Source organism: Paroedura picta, chromosome 4 (assembly GCF_049243985.1).
Source record: "Paroedura picta isolate Pp20150507F chromosome 4, Ppicta_v3.0, whole genome shotgun sequence".
Lineage (NCBI taxonomy): Eukaryota > Metazoa > Chordata > Lepidosauria > Squamata > Gekkonidae > Paroedura > Paroedura picta.
The window spans coordinates 81,995,185-82,012,478 of NC_135372.1; the positions used below are offsets into that span (position 1 = coordinate 81,995,185).

Sequence of the window (17,294 nt, forward strand, 5' to 3'; positions counted from 1 at the left end):
AACTAGAATGATCAAGGGAATGGAGGCAGTTACATGCATAGACAGCATCAAGAGGAGATTGGATAGACCATGAAACAGAAGTCCATCAGTGGCTGTTAGGTATAACTCAAATACTTTGGCCACCTTATGAGAAGGAAGGACTCCCTGGAGAAGAGCCTAATGCTGGGAGCAATTGAGGGCAAAAGGAGGGGACGACAGAGAATGAGGGGGCTGGATGGAGTCACTGAAGCAGTCGGTGTGAACTTAAATGGACTTTGGGGAATGGTAGAGGACAAGAAGGCTTGGAGGATCATTGTCCATGGGGTCTCAATGGGTCGGACACGATTTCATAACTAACAACAACAAAATCTAGGTCAGTGATGCTCGGTATTCTTGAGGCTTGGGGGGGGGGGGCAACAGTTTGAGAGTTTTAGCCCTGCTGGTTAACTTCCTGATAGTACCTGGGTTTTGGCCACTGTATAACAGAGTATTGGACTAGATGGACCATTGGCTAAATTCAACATAGCTTCTCTCATGTTCTGATGGCCATTTTGTTCCTGTCAGTAACCTGGCAGCTTTTCTTGTTAGCAGGAAACAATTGTTTTCCATAACAGTATCAGTTAGGTAAGACCTGATATACCAGATGCTCCAAGAGATTAAGGCTGTAAGATGGATTTCAAACCTTTAGCAATGATAATCTAGACTGGGTTGTTATCAATAGGCAAATAACATCCAGCACTACATTTCATTACCTGAGCCTGAGGCTGTGACCAAATCATTGAAGATAAACTGAAGCTGAATATAGACATGATATTGCTAGGAACTATCAGACACAATTGGGGTTATGTTCTCGCCAATGGATCAACAAGCCGGTAATGTTAGCAGCACCTTATTTTAATTACTTTTGCTCATAGGCTATCCCCTTATATAGTGAACTACACTAGTGTGATCTCTATATTGGACTACTGTACCACCACCTATTGGGGCTGCTTTTGAAGATCAAACTGATATCAAATGCAGCAGAAACTCCTTTCTGAGTCAGCCATTCAGAACATACAACCCCAGTGCCATGTCAACTGCACATACTCGCTCTGGGAAGCATCCAGGCCAGTTATTGCCTTTAGAACCCTTCATGGCCTAGGGCCCTTATACTTTTTGAACAGTGTGCTAAACCCCCTTATTTTACTAGTATCTCTTAGGATAGTCCTTTGATAAGTTAGGTGAGGGGATATTTATTTTTACAGCCTTCTGTTATGGCCTACCTAAATAAGTGTGAAAGGTGCTCACTTACATTTAAGAAGATGCAGAACTTAGAAGATACAGTCTTAATTCAAAGGGCATTTGGTGGGTAAACACTGCTTTTGGATCCTTGAAGCTAGAAGCTATCTTAGGTCTAAAGAATGTAGGCAGGATATATTTTTTAAATAAATAAAGCTGCCAGTGCTACATAATTTATATTGTAATGAATAATTTTAATGTTTAACCTCTAGATGCTACATAGTATCAAAGCCAATACATTGCTATGTGATAATTAGATGTGGTTTACAAATTCTATTTCTTCAAATCTTTGACATGAAAAAAAAAAATACCAGTACTGCATACTGAACTCTGAATTTACCATCTAGTACAGATTTAACAACTATTGTAGGAACTGTTTCAGCAATATGCCCCAGACTATTGGTCACAGACAATCACCAATAGAAGACTAGGAAATTTTACTGCAGCCTTAATGGTGTACACCTTCTAAGGACAACTCAGGGCATTGATTATGGCCGATGAAGCCCTTATGGCTTAGAACTCATATAATTTCAGGGCAGTCTCTCCCGCTCTACTTTGACTCATCAGACTAAGCTCTGTTTTGTGTACCAACATCCAGGCAGCATCTGCCTGTTCCAGAGCTTTCTCAGCAGTGGTTCCTGAGTAGTGGAAGGGCCTTCTTCTGCAGCTAAAGAAAATCTACAGATTAACAGCACTCTGACAGAAGTAAAACATTCCAATTGATAAAGGTTTCCTGATAATCTGTTGTTTTAATTCTATATAAAGATTTTAGTTTCCTCTGGTATATTTTAAAAGTCATTGTAACCCACATTGTGTCTTTTTAAAGAATGGGCCAAAAATGATGTAAGTTACCAACAGTTGAATGGATTTCTGTAAGCTATCATAAAAAGAGGTAACCAGTTCTTTGCATACAATGCACATACAAACACAACTATGCTAATTAGCTTGTTAATTTCCAAATGTATCTGAAATTTTGGGAAGTGTTTCTCAAACAGTTATATTTATTCAGATTCTTATCCTTCAGTATCCTGAAATAATTAATTTTAGACTTATTAGACAGGAAATGGAAGTTTCTGTATTTTTGGAGATACAGCCTAAATGTTATGCATTGTAAGCAAAGCTAAAGTATCTAAATGGTAACTTTTCCGCTTACTCCTTCCTGCTGCTGCAGTCTTCTATGCTCCCAGGAACATGATGGAGATGAAAGGGTGCTATCAGTAAAAACTGCTTTTCCCATCTTTTGGAGAACAGCATTCAAGCCTAATTAACATGTTACTGTTATTAAGGCAAGTTCTGTTATTAAATGAATGCAAGGTTTGTAAAGGTTAGTTTGATGTCTCATGGTACAGCAATAAGTCCAGCAATTGAATGGACAAATAGAAAAGAAATATATCATTAATCAAATTGACATTTCAGTAGCTTTAGCAGTATGGAAGAGAAAACCATTCCCAAATACTTGCCCCAAAATCAAAAAGAAAACTGGGATGAATAAAACAATGTGGGATTACAAAGACTCTATGTATTGATTTGGTAGACCATTTACACTGTTCATCACCTGCATTCACATTTTGTTTAGTAATCTGGGGAGAAGGAAACAATACACAAGAGGGAGTGTTGCCTCTTTTCCATTATTTTATTAAGACCCATGTATTATATAAAATAGAACAAGAAAGCTTAACAAGTCCATAGAATCAAGTGAGCAGTCTGGAGGAAAGACCACTACAAGCCCTGCTTTCATGGTTCAGACTGATGTCATTAGAATGCTGACATATCGATGGCCTCACATTTAGTCAATGACTGTATATATCTACAGAGAAAGTGGATCTGTTTCAGAGGGAGCAAAAGCAACTTGATAAGATGGCTTTCCGAAGCCATAATTGCCTTTGACAAAGTTAGCAATGAAGCTCAATTGCAAAAACCATCTCAGGCACCTTTGAAGAACCTCCGATTCTTTTGAAGGTTCCGAAAATACTGCACTTGACCCTGTGACACTATCAGTATCCTCTGTATTTGAGAGTGGGGCTTCTATGTATGCGTCACTGTAACCATTATAACCTACCTGGTGCAGTTGCAAGTAAAACAAGATTCTCACAATTTATGTTCTAACTATGTAATCCTATGCAGATTTACTCTAAACTCCCTGAAGTCTTTGACTGAAGGTTCAGACAGGAGCAACCCCACATAGGACTGCACTGTATGCCTCTTAAAGCAGCTCGTGCAAACACAGCCAACTGCCTTTTCCTTGTTCATTCTATATTATCCAAATTAACCTTCCAGATACTGGTATCCTGGAATAAACTCGCATGCTTTAGGAGCTGATTTAAAATACTAGAATTGTTATGGTTTTTAACAAATGGATACGTTCTTTCATAGTGAAAATCTGTCAGTATGCTACTGTCCTCTCAAAGTGAAATACTGCTGGAAAATGTATCCACAGGTCAAAAGAACTCTTTGCTGAACTGAGTTAGAAAGAATCAACTAGTATTCAACAATCTGAAGAGGACCTAACTTGAAATATGACTAATTATACCAAACATCACACAGAGATCATGGATCTTTCCTGTGTTCTCTGTCCCCAAGCAGTCCTTTCTGATGCTAGGAAAATGTATTCCTGTAGCTGCAGGACCCATATGATCTACTAGCCATGCAGCCTGGGAGGATGAAGTGAGGAGGGGAAATGGGGGGGGGGGGTGAAGTTGCCCTCTCACCTTACAGAAGCAACAGAAAGCATGATTTCACCCCTCCTTCACATTGCAGGCCCCCCTCCCCATCCATGTGCTTGCCCAAGTGGTTCCCATGACCTAGGAAAACTTTACCAAGGTCGGGGGGGGGGGTCAGGAAGAATGCTGGAAAAATCTCTGATGTCAGTACTTTCTGATGAGTTTGTGGGATTCACTCTACAAAGTAGTAGGATCCAGCATTATGCATTAACATCCACACAATTTTTAGCTGGCAGAAACTAAAGGCAATTGTTTCTCAGTTACTGGTAGTGTGGTCTTTTTTGAGCAACACTGTACAAGCATGACAGTAGTCTCTTACAGAGATTAAGAGAGAAGTCATGACACAGGTACAGGGCAACACTCACTTAGGTCAAAACACAGGATTTCATGGGGAGTGCTTTATCTAAGAATGCAACCTAAGTTCAGTATTAACGGTAAATAAGAGTGGAGCTTTAAAAAGGAAAAAAAGGAATTTCTGTCACAAACAGGCTTGTTAATATCCTGTCTTTGGTACAATTTGAAACCAAAAGGAGGCCGCAGGGAAGCCGCATGTATATACGTCAATATGGAAGAGAAAAATATTTGCAAGTACAATAGTTAACACAGAAAATGAAACCCAATGAATAAGCAATATCTGGAGTTCATGAAATGTGAACAAGTCTCACTTTTAACTACTTTATATGAACTGTTTGATTGGAATAAGAAAAATTACTTTAACCAAGTTAAAGACTTCTTTTATTTCAGTTTTAGAGGGAGAGGGGAAAGTCAAATAGAACTGTTCTCCAGTTTCCCTTCCACTGTACGTAAAGCCACAAACATACATCCACACACATGCACATCTCCTTTAATGTGTACTGAAAATCTTTTTTTTCCTTTCCTTTTTACCAAAAAGGCTGTTCCTGGGTGTAAGTGCAAATTGCAAAAATAAACTGACAGGAAATGCTGAATAAACAGCATAATTAAAATACAAAGTATTTTATATTGTTGTACTATTAAACGGGTAATGTTCGCTGTTTTTGTAAAACTTTGGAACCACACAGCTGATTTCTTAAATCTAGTCCATGTCAACTTCCAGAACTATTACTGAATTAATTAGCTTCATTTTTTGATGCTTCATCGAAGTTTTCTACAAGATCTGAAAGACAGAAATGTTTAATAGTTAGCATTCATCAGCTCAGTCAATATATATAATCATATTTCTCTTTGAAGCCTATAATAGGATAAATATAATCCCAGAATGATTACTTTTATTCAAAAGTATAATTTTGTTTATGAGGGCCTAACATTTTAATTGATGGTTTTATAATCAGCAACTGTGCCACCATAGCACTGGAACACAGCCGTAGCCCCTCAGTTATTGGCATCCGACAATGGGACGTTTGTTAGGCAAATTATGTTCAAATATTTTTTAAAAATTATTTAAGCAACTCAGTATAGCAACCATAGCAGATTTCTGCATAGCAGTTAGCAAGTACTATCAGTGGATTGGATCCTATCTAAATTCAGAGAACGGAACACAACTTCCTTGCCCCCTGAAAGAGTAGCCCAGAGGGACAGAGAGGAGCAACATGACGAAGGAGTTGAAGGGCTGCGGCAGGACTGAGAAATTGCCCTTCCTCTTACAAGAGTAGGTCCTTTCTACAGGATCCTGTATATTTCCAAAACTAATTTCTTGTTCATTGACAATGCACAAAACAAATGACATTTTTGGACATCTTAAAAACATTCCAGCAGCAGTGTGTTTGTGAATGGGTTAAATGGCTCAACATTGATCCAAACCACTTATTCAAAGATCCAACTAAAGCCAATGCCATTGAATAAGTAAAGATTTTCTAAGAAAGACAATCATTCACTCCTAGTTTTAATAATTACTTAAATACCATTGCTCCCAGAACTTCTTTGTTCTTAAAGGATAATTCTAGCAGGGAATAAATGGTTTATATTAAACATCAATTTATGAGGTCAAGAGTACAAATTCTTGCCTGAAGTGATTGACAGAAACTGTCTGTTATTTCCCACAGATAATTTTCCCCACAATACTTCAAGCCAGCAAGATCAATGTTTTGCAACAGCACAAAACTATAGTAGGGGCTGATCTGCATGGCATGATTCTGAATATGAACAGTTTGACACAAGGTACCATTTGGATGCAATTCTAAGCAGCTTCCATGATATTCAAGTGAAGCATACCTTAGCAAGGGGACCAGAAAGGTAGGAAGGGACAGACTGAGTCTTGTGAACTCATCCTATGATTCCACCCTACAGAGGCTTCTGTCCTGCTGCACTAATTACTCATTAGAAGTGTTGCCATGGCAGCATGTGCACAGCCTGAGCTTGAGGTTCTCTGTGATCTGCCTTCTAACAATTTAAGTGAAGAACTCCAAGACACATACTGTGTTACTGTCTGCAAATATCTTTCCTGTGATGTTTATTTTAAATTTTCAAATTAAGCAAAAGAATCCTACCTGGAACGTCGTCATCTTCTTCATCAATATCTTCTGATTTTGGTACTTTACTATCCAACACTGTAAAATAAAATTATTTTAATTAATGATATATGGAATTAATATAATTATTTCATTGTGAAAGAATAGACCACCCAGAAGATTATGGATTATAATCCAATACGTAAGGGCAACCTTGCAAAGTGGAAGATAGATTCAGGTAGCAGAAGAATAAAGTTAGAGTCCGGTAATACTTTTAAGACTAACAAAGGTTTATTCTGGGCATACGAGTGCACACAATATCCAGAATAATACTTATAGCATATAGCATATTAATTGTGGACAAAATTATTTAAACAAGAGTATTTTTGAAAATGTTCTACACAAATAGAAATGAATTATCTAATGCTGTAGTGTAGACTGTCGTTATATATAGACCAGAATTAAAGCCCGTTGTAGCTGATACAATGGGCACTAGCATGGGAGGAGGGGTAAAACAGCAAAGAGAGAGAGGTAGAAAGAAAAATGATTAAGAGGGATAGAAAGAGAAAGGGAAAGAGGATAAAAAAAGATTAATGAAGAGCTAAAGAGAGAGGGAAAGTAGAATGATAGGAAGAAATAAACGTAGAAGGAAAGAAAGTGAGAGAAAAAGAACAGAGAGACAAATATAGAGAGTAAGAGAGGGGGAAAAAGACAGAGTGAAGAGTACAGAGAGAAAATAAAGAAATTAGAAGAGGGAGAGAAGTAAATGAAGAGAGGGGAAAAGAGAGAAAAAGACAAGATAGACTCTCTAGTGGGCTGGAAAGCCCTCCCTCTACGAGGCCACGGGAGGTCTTTACAGCCCAGAGGAGAGTGCAGCCAGCCCTATCCTCTGCACTAACCAGTCCTCCAGTGGGCTCTCCATGCTGTGGCCAGGAGCGCAATGGCCACAAGTTAACCAGAGTGCTCCTGGCCGGGGCTGTTGGGAACAGGCAGTAGTGGGGCCGGGGCCAATCGGGAAGCTGTGTGCTTCTCCTGACTGGCCCAGAGGCTGGACAGACACTCCGCCCAGGAGGGCTCAGCGCTTTTATATAACAACAACAACAACAGACACCCTGTGAGGAAAATGGAGCTGGGAGCTCTGAGGGAACTGAGAATGGCCCGCAGACACCCAGCAGGCCTTAGGTGTCTCTGAGCAGTTTAAAAGCACCTTCCCTTCCTCTCCTCATAACAGTCACCCTGTGAGGGAAATGGGGCTGAAAGCTGAGAGAAATGTGAATAGCCCACAGTCACCCCAGCAGGCCTCAGGTGTCTCTAAGCGGTTTAAAAGCACCTTCCCTTCCTCTCCCCATAACAGACACCCTGTGCGGGAAATGGGGCTGAGAGCTCTGAGGGAACAGGGAATGGCCCACAGTCACCCAGCAGGCCTCAGGTGTCTCTAAGCAGTGTGTGTGTGTGTGTGTGTATGTGTGTGTATATACACACAAACACACACACACAAACAAACACACACACACACACACACACACACACACACACACACAGAGAATGCAGTTTTCCAGTGCTCCCCAAAACTTTCTTAACAGAAAAAGCCCCCCCAATATGTTTTCCCAAAAAAATCTTTCTGCTTTCCCCACCCCAAGCCTGCCATCTCTTATCTACAGATAAATATTTTAAGTACAAAAAATAATTTCTCCAGTTCATTCAAACAGCATGAGTTTCCTTTTATCTTACAAATTTTGCCTGAATTTTTGTGCTAGTTTTATCCTCCTTTTCTGAGATCCTCAAGTTAAGTATGAATGTCCTCTTTTAAAGAAAACCTGAACAAGTGGACAGAGGGGAGTTAAATGCCACTCTTTCAATCCTCACTACGGCTTGAAACATTTTTCTCTAATCCTAGAAATGAGCTGGACAGGGAGAAAAATATTTCTAGCACTGGAATAAAGCGTGGGATAGGGCAATAATGAATTATTTTTTCATGTACTCTACTTTTGTTTTAAAAAGACAGCTCCGTCTCTCACTTCTATTATTTCTGGTGCTGCATCTTTTTGTCCTTATTTCTTTTCAATTTCTACTATTGGGTTCACTGAGCTGGGGGGCATAGTGAAATTTGTATTAGGAAACTACAAAGCTGAAATGAAAGACTTTGTGATCTCAATCTTGATCCTTGCTGATCTCAGAAGGAAAGTCTTCAGAGAGTACAAGCAAAACACTAGCCTCTAGTAGGCAGCACAGCACTACAATGGAGCAAGGAATTGGAAACAACTGGTCCACACCTTACACAGAATCAAGAATGCCCACACCCCAAAACAGTGTATATGGTGGGAACATATGCTAGCTGTTCTGGCTGGAAGATAACCATGTCATCGAGATCAGTGGTCCTCAACCTCCAGTCCGGGGACCAGTCCCGGTCCTTGGATCAGTCGGTACCGGGCTGCAGCTCCTCCTCATCCTCCTCCCCAGCTGCTGCCTCTGGGGCTGCCCTGCCTCTCTGCCGCCAGCTCACCTTTGGTGCTCTCCAGCGGATGCCATGGCTGGGGCTCCCCCTCGGTGTGGCACTGCACAGCTGCTGTTGGCAGCACCCCCCAGCAGGCAGCGGGAAGTCAGAGGTATCGGCGGGAAAGCAAGTGGAGCAGGGGCTCAAGCGGTGCAAACGTCCCTTGGCTAAAGACTACCCCCCCCCCGGACCTCAGTAAAATTGTCAAGCGTTGACCGGTCCCCAGTGATAAAAAGGTTGGGGAACCACTGATCTAGATTATCTAGAGTCACCTTCTCTCCTTGTTGCTTCTTCTGCTTCCTATACCTGAAACTGGGGAAAGTAGACAGGAAGATGTCAAAACAACCTGTTCCAAAAATTTGGGGAGATTAACAATTGTCATTAGCATTAATTACTATTTAAGTTACATTAAATAATGGAGATGTTTTAGTTACACTCAATACTTGAGGAATTTTGGACTGGATTTAGTTCTATTTCCCAATGCGAATGCCTAATGAAAAGCAGATACAGAGGATTGAAGTTTAAAGTCCAGTCACCAACTCTTCTATCTAGCTTCCTTAACAGACATCTTGCAAGGGTTAAACAGGATAAAGGTAAAGGTATCCCTTCTGTAAGCACTGGGTCATGTCTGACCCTTGGGATGATGCCCTCTAGCGTTTTCATGGCAGACTCAATACGGGGTGGTTTGCCAGTGCCTTCCCCAGTCATTACCGTTTACCCCCCCAGCAAGCTGGGTACTCATTTTACTGACCTCGCAAGGATGGAAGGCTTGAGCTGACTGCTGGGATTGAATTCCCAGCCTCATGGGCAGAGCTTTCAGACTGCATGTCTGCTGCCTTACCACCCTGCGCCACAAGAGGCTCTGTCTTAAACAGGATAGTGTAGAATAAAAACATTATACATTTCTAATAACTAAAGGCAACTATTCCTAATAAGGTAGAAGTAAAAAGGCAAAATAAATAACAAAAACCCTATTTTAATTGCAATATGCTGTTCATAGAGCTCTCCAACTCATCTGCAACTCAATCCTTCAAAAACGGAGGTCCTGTGGTTCGGTAGGAAGGGTCCCAATGAGGAGGCATGACTGCCCTACCTGGATGGGGTGCAACTAATAGTAGCATACTCAGCCTGGAACCTCCCTCTCCATGGAGGAACAGGTCACAACAGTAGCATGGCTAGTGTTCTTCCACCTGAACAAACTAAGCTACTAGCACCCTACCTGACCCCAGAACACTTGACCACAGTGATTCAGGCAATGCTCACCTCTAGGCTGGATTTCTGCAACTCGCTGTATGTGGGCTTTCTCTTTCCTGGTCCCCACTTGGTGGAATGAGCTTCCACAAAAGATCAGGTCTCTGCCAGAGCTAAAACAGTTCCACAGGGCCTGCAAAAGGGAGCTCTTCCACCAAGATTTCAATCGAGGCCAATGAAACCAACCAGAGCCCCAGACGCCTCTTCCACTACCAGCTATGCACTGCAGATGAAAGAGCTGAACCACTGTACAGTAAACAGTTACATAGTTATAGAGTTAACTATATACTACCAGAAGAAGTCACAGCTTACAATCAATTAAAAGAAATACAGAATGGTGGGCACTGGTATTGGCTAATTTATTCACGATAATTGATAAAACTGAATTCCAAGGGGTTGGGAGGTGGCAATCATGGTACCCATACATAAAAACGGGAATCTGAATGACACAGCCAAATATAAATCGATAAGTCTACTAAGCATAATAAGCAGACTCTAGGCAAAACACCTTCAGTGGAAACTTGGGAACTGGCTAGACCAGAATAATTTTCTGGAAGATGAACAAGGAGGAATGTATGAAATAAACAACAGAAATTATGTGCTTCAAAATTTGCAGTGGTCAGTGTTTTCAGACAGAGGTACCTACCTTGCCTTGGGAACTGTTCAGCTAACTTTCTGAGACTTGTTAAGCTGTCTGCACCCAGCTGGCTTAAGATGCCGGGTAGCATTTCTGTGATTGGTTTGGCTTCAGCATGACCAGTAATCGCAAATGTGTTTGCAGAGAGTGAAGCCTGGACCTTAGGATTGTTGAAATGAATAACTGTTCCATCATCTTTGATCATATTCACCTGTTTAAACATAGATCTATTAGTATTTATAATACCCAAATTAATTAGCATATATCAGAATGTACTATCAAGGATTCATTTTGTAATAGCAAGCATTCATATAAAATAAAAATAAATGTAATGTATATATATTACTAGGGAGAAAGCCCACTGCATTCAGGAATACAATGGGTGCTATATTGGGGGATTAGGGTGGAGGAAATCTGTGGATGGTCTCTCCCTCCCTCTTGGAAAAGCTGCAGGTTGGAAGCCCCAGGCAGCGAACTCACTGCAGGGATCTGCAGCCTCTGAGGGAAGTGGAAGAAAGAGGGGGTGGTCAGGGGTGGGGGATGGAAGGCCATTGGCTGGCTGTTAGACAGGCATGCCAGTTGGAGGAGGAGGCACTCAGGGGTGGGACAGCCACCCTGAGTGGGTCTTAAGCGCTGAGTGGCACTTAAGCCATGAGACCAGCTCCTCCTCCTAGCCCTTTCCAGTAATATTAAGTGAAACAGATTGTTAAACACACAAAATATGTGTGTTTAACAGATAAGCTATGAATATAAGATTTTTCAATGCAATCAGTATTCAGTTTAACACATAACCAAAGCTGCAGATGATTTTAACACAGCTAAAATTTAAGCAAAGGACTGTTTATTAATCCCAGCACGCATGGACTTTCTTATATCCCCCTTCCTGCTGCAGCCTGTTGTGTAAAAAAGCAAAACAAAACAGGTTTAACAAAGAATTCTCAACACTTGCACATCCAGGTTCTGAACTAATTTTAATTGGTTTAAATTGTGTAATTTGGATTTTTTTTTTAGATTGCAATCAAACCTGGTAGAATGTCTGTTTTTTGGATTTCCTGAATACAAAGGATCACAATGTCAAAGTGACCCATAATATTACTCTGGCACACCTCTGGCACCAGTATCACATACTCCTCTGGTGGTAAGCCAAAGTATACAGCTTAGCAACAGACATGATCCCGCAAGGCTGATGTACCTTTTCAGTTTTCTCCAAGAGTTGATATAAGCAACTGCTTGCAAATTCAATCTTAAACAGATTTACACCCTTCTAAAGTCCATTGAAGTCAGTAAGGGTGTTGTTTTTCTTAGAGCTGCACTGTCACACCACAATGTTGCAAACACTTTCCTTGCAATAAATCCTCTTAAATAGACTTCCAATAGAATTCTGAGTAAACAGGCTTAGGATGGCTCTATAAATTACCAAGCAGAGTGGATAGCTACTCTCCATTCCTACATTCAGAGTTGTATGCACATTCATTTCTAATTACTCCAGTAATTTTCAAGCATAACAATTACTCTTAGGAAAGAAGTGTATAGTTGTTATAAAGTAACTTGTTCCCAAGTGAATAGGCTGAGAATCCCCAACACTGGTCTGTAGCTAAATCATTGTCTATATTTCTTTAAATGTTGTTTCTACATGATTTTTCCCCCTGTCTTTTGTGCAACAAGTGTTTTTTTTTGCAGCTGTATAAACCTTACTGAGATAATATATTCAAACTCCCTATCTGAATCTTACAAAATCTGACAGGAAAGCTTTGATATTTAATGGCTGCTGAACTTCCAGAATCCTATATGCAAGTCCTTTGACTTTGTTGTTGTGCAATACCAGGTCCATGAAAAATAAGATACATTTAACAGCTACCATGTAGAATAGGTGGGCCTGGTTTGCTTGACTGAAATCTTGGTGGCTAAATGTGATATCATCAGCTTGGCACAACTGGCATCATCTGAGTATAAGGTCCTTCACCTACCATAGAGCTGCCTTACACTGTACTGGGCTCCAAACATTAAAAGAATATACTCCAGAACACCTGTACTAGGCAGCTTGCTGGTGACATCATTAAGGGGACTGTGAGTTCTACCCTTGTCAAAGACACAGCTGAGCTTAATGTATTCTCTCCATAGGAGTTGTGAAATAAATGAATGGTCCATCCTTACGAATTAATGGATCCTGTCACTTTGTAGAAAGATCTGGGGAATTTTAAGAGCTCTCTGTTAACTGTGGAAGCTCCATAGCTGCATGCAATTACGGGCCGACTGAGGACAAAACAGGATTGCTCCTGGATAGCCTTTCCCACACTCTCATAGCCCCCCCCCCCAAATCCCTGGTAAACGATGGAAAAATTAAATACAATAAATGTACTTCATTTATATACCACCTTTCTCTCAAAGCAGCTTATATCCTGTCCTACTGTCCATTTTATCTTCATAACAACCTTATGAGGCAGGTTAGTTTGAGAGTCTGTGACTGGCCCAAAGATAACCCAAAGAAAATTTCCATGGCACAGCAAGGATTCAAACCTGGGCCCTCCAGATCTTATGTACCCTAACCAGTACACCACACTGAGTCTCTACAGCACAGTGGCATGAAGCAGACTGGGAGATAACTAAAGCAACACAGGTGGAAGACTCAGGATAAACCAGACACAGCATGCCCAGAACCATTTTCATGCCTATGAGATAGTAACAATATTAGCGAATGGGTTTTTTTTCTCTGCCACCACTTTGTCCACTGAATCTTGCCCAGCTCAACTTCTAAAGTGGTTCATGACTTGGTAACACTTAAGACCAACCCTACAATACTTAAAAACATATTAAATTATAAGTGTACCTATTGGCACAGTTTGAACCACATTTGGATTAAATAACACTAAAGCAGCTAAGAGTGGACCAGATGAAATAGCTGGGGGGAGGGACTAATATGAGACAGTTTGAACAACCGTAGTCTATGTTTAATGAAGCATTGCATTTCATATGACTGCTGTGTAAATTAAAAAAAACAAAGCTTTTGGTAAATGGTTTACATTGATGTACCTCTTCAATGCCAGCGATATTGTTTACTGCCAACTTTTTGAGGGAACTTTGAAGTTTTTTGTCATCAGCTGTTGCTGTTCTATGAACTACCTTCTTCTTTCTACGAGCTGTACCCTGAGACATACAACATGAGAAAAAGTATCATCACTTGAAATGAAGTTAAGTCTGTCCCATCAACTTATCAAAAACAGTATAACAGTCCTGTGGCATCTTAAAGCTATCATATTTAGTGTGGTATGACATTTAGTAAGACTATATATCAACATATGTTTTTAATGGCATCAAATTTACATGATACAGCAGGGAACTGCAGGTGAATTCAACTACCTATCATGTCCACTAACTGACAATATGTCTTCATTGCATAAGTTCCATGTGAGAGAATGGAAGCCAAGTGAAGATGATCATGTCTCAATGTATCTACAGCTGTTAGGATGTCTACACTACCAACTGCATTTCTGCCATCCGTTATTTAAGCAGGACATGGAAAGGTAAGACCGAAGGATTGCCTAAAACGATTATATGTATTTATTTTTAAGAACTGTATCCTGCTTTTCCTGTAAAACAGGCTTCATAGCATACAAATCCACACAAATAAATGCATATCACCATATTGTTAAAAGATTACCAAGTAAAAAAAAAGCACTCAGATGAATATCACTTACCATTAAAGACTAGGGAAAACAAAATGGTTTTCAACTTGCCCTTGAAAGATAATGAAGATGGTTCCAAGCACATCTCCCTCAGCAGGGAATTATCAAGCAGGACACCACCACAGGAAATGTCTGCTCTGACAGGTACTTCTGTTATTTCCAAAAGCACCCCCCACTTCCCGCAGAAGGATCTCAAACAAAGATCTCAATTGGTGGGACATTTATTGTGACTATGCTGGGTACAGGCATATTATAAGGCATGTCTGCATCAGAATGGACAGTAGCCTGTTGAAAACAGTATTGTTCATCAAAACTTGCAAGTATGTAAATGCAAAATCATACATCCCTCTATTCGTACCTTTCCACCTATTCGGACCTGAGCCTGAAGTTTGGCCAGCTTTTCTTGATTCATCTTGCTATCCTGAAAGAGCAAAAGTAGGATTAAAACACATTCATTAAAAACTGTTTTTCTATGTTGTCAATGTATCAAGTACACACATTATAATTTATTTAAAAAACTTATATGCCTGTTATTCTCCTGACCAAGTCAAGCTGCAACAATGTTCTAAATGCTGGAACTCAAATAATCAATTAAAAATAATAGTATCTATTCCTATTCTGGAACCCAGTTCCTAGATTTTTGCAAAACATAATAATCTTACCTCTCCTTTCCTTTAGTTCTAGAATGCCTTCAGGAAGGAAAGAGGGGCTATTACTCCTTGCCATTAAAATGCCACTGGCTGGTTGGGCCTCTATTGCATCATACCTAACTTCCATACTTACTTTTCCCCATAGGAAAAAGCAGCCATCAGTGATAGAACAGAGAGAAATAAAACTATGCACAAAGAGAGTAGAATAAATCTGTTTAATGACCTGACTGTCTAAAATCAGAACGTTTTCTTCCCCTTTGACCATATCCTACATTGAAATTCATTTAACGTATCACAGAATTCAATGGAAGTCAGTGAGAGTTTAACCAACCAATATGCATCTGTACAGCTCTGCCTCATGTACCATTTTAGTCAAGCTGTATGTCAGAATGCTGAGAATGTGTGTGACAAAAACAAAGAATTTTAGAGACTGGTGTAATACTTAAGATTGATCACACTTGACCAATTTCTAAGCAGCTAACAGGCAACTTAGCCTCATAATACTTCTGCAATGTAGGCTATACTGAGCAAGAGTGATTTACTGAAGGATACATGGTAGTCTTTTAACTGGAAGTTCCTATGTCCCAGTCCAGTACTGTAACCAACACAAAGATTCATTTGTGCAGCATAATCCTAAACATGTTAACTTCCATTTAAAATGTGACCAAGTTAACATACAAGCTGCAAGCCAACTTAAACATACAAAATACCAATCGTAAAAGATACTGTCATGCAAAAATCAAAAGCAGCAGTTTATGCTCATGTATAATAGTCTAAACATACTTTTTGTATTGCATTTGCCATATCTTTGGAGGCTAATCATCAAGTTTTATAATGCACATATTCTGATAAACACACACATAGATGAGTACATTCCCTATATAAGCATGCAAACAAAGCATGCTAAGAGAAGGGGGTAAACAAAATTAAAGAACAGTTGCCACACTAAAAAACAATCACACAATACATCCCCAAAACATGTCTGCATATAATAAAAATAATTTTATTATAAAATGCAAATTAATTTTCGGTCAAGGTTTGCATAAGTATCATCCAGTGTCCCTCAGTTATATATTTTATGAATAACTTAGTTTTAGAGGTCTTGTAAACTTCTCTGATCGTTCTGTGCATAAAATGAATATAAAATCTTAAATAAGCAGGCAGAATTGTACGTTGTGAAGTGAAGAAACTCCTCATTACTAAGAGGGTGCAGTCCTGCAATGACTAGAGCGCAGACTTGAGACAAGGTGTAAATCATCACTCAGTCACAAACTGTTTAACCTGCCCCACTCTGTTGTAGAGGGAAACCATATATACCAGACAGAGATTTCTAGAGCAAAGACAGGGTGCCAATCAATGCTCAGCGTGGCATGCGGGGCACCCCCAAGTACTTTCGGGGAACGCCTTCAGTATCTAGCGCTGAAAGAACTCCCCCGGCGAAAACAATCACCTCAACTGAAGGATGCGGTAAAACCTAACAAAATGTTCTGGGAAAAGGGAAGACAACAACCGCAAGAGTTCTGGCAAGGGGAACAGCATCTTCGATCGCCGTTTTAAGAAAGAGCTGGAACTAGCAAAGAGGGACAGGACCCCTTGCTAGGAAGGGGGTCTTGAGGGGAAGACTCTGGACACAGCTCGGGCCGCACAGTTTTAACGGCCACATTAATATCAGACCAAAGCCTCTTCCCCCCTCCGCCCACAAGCGCCGAGCTGCAGGCCCATTCTCCTCCCCCTCGCTCCTCGGTCCACCCGCGGCCCCTCCCCCCAGGCACAGCTCTCCGCGCGCGAGAGGAAACTGCGGGGTTGACCGGTGGGGGGGGGAGTCATGAGGGTCACGAAGGCAAGAAGGGTCAAGCAAGAAGTTTTCACCTAAGTCCGACGAACCCTCCAAAGGCAACACGCGGCAAGAACAAGATGGCGTCTAGCTAGGGAAAAAGAGGCACCCAGAGAAAAGAGTCCTCGGACCACGGGATGCTCGCCCCGCCCCCTCGCTCCCGATTGGAAGAGAATAGGCCGTCTTTGCATAACACCAGGGTCACCTGCCGCGGTCGCTCTTTCTTCCGCTTGCCCTGGCTCAGACAATGCAACTGCTGGCCTCGCCTTGGAGCGCTGTGGTCACGCCGGGGCAATAAGGCATACCGGGAATTGTAGTCGGTGGGAGGCTGGAAAGCGGGCC

At 40.9% G+C, this 17,294-nt stretch overlaps 1 protein-coding gene across 1 annotated transcript; it reads right to left on the reverse strand.

Annotated features, from left to right (window-relative positions):
- Positions 1-4,695: 4,695 nt before the first annotated feature.
- BTF3L4 (basic transcription factor 3 like 4) lies at positions 4,696-17,180 on the reverse strand. The gene is made up of 6 exons (XM_077333763.1): positions 16,988-17,180; positions 14,827-14,889; positions 13,816-13,929; positions 10,795-10,996; positions 6,443-6,502; positions 4,696-5,112 (listed from the first exon to the last, which is right to left on the reverse strand). The coding sequence occupies exons 2-6, from the start codon at positions 14,878-14,880 to the stop codon at positions 5,066-5,068; spliced, it is 477 nt and encodes a 158-aa protein (XP_077189878.1). The 5' UTR covers positions 14,881-14,889; positions 16,988-17,180; the 3' UTR covers positions 4,696-5,065.
- Between the last annotated feature and the right edge of the window lie 114 nt (positions 17,181-17,294).

Excerpts from the sequence above, each read along its gene's own strand:
- BTF3L4 (XM_077333763.1), bottom strand. The coding sequence starts at position 14,880 with ATGAATCAAGAAAAGCTGGCCAAACTTCAGGCTCAGGTCCGAATAGGT. Across the intron at positions 6,503-10,794 it reads TGAACAGTTCCCAAGGCAAG|TGTTGGATAGTAAAGTACCA; the intron begins GTAGGTACCTCT and ends TTTATTTTACAG. Across the intron at positions 5,113-6,442 it reads AGAAGATGACGACGTTCCAG|ATCTTGTAGAAAACTTCGAT; the intron begins GTAGGATTCTTT and ends TCTGTCTTTCAG.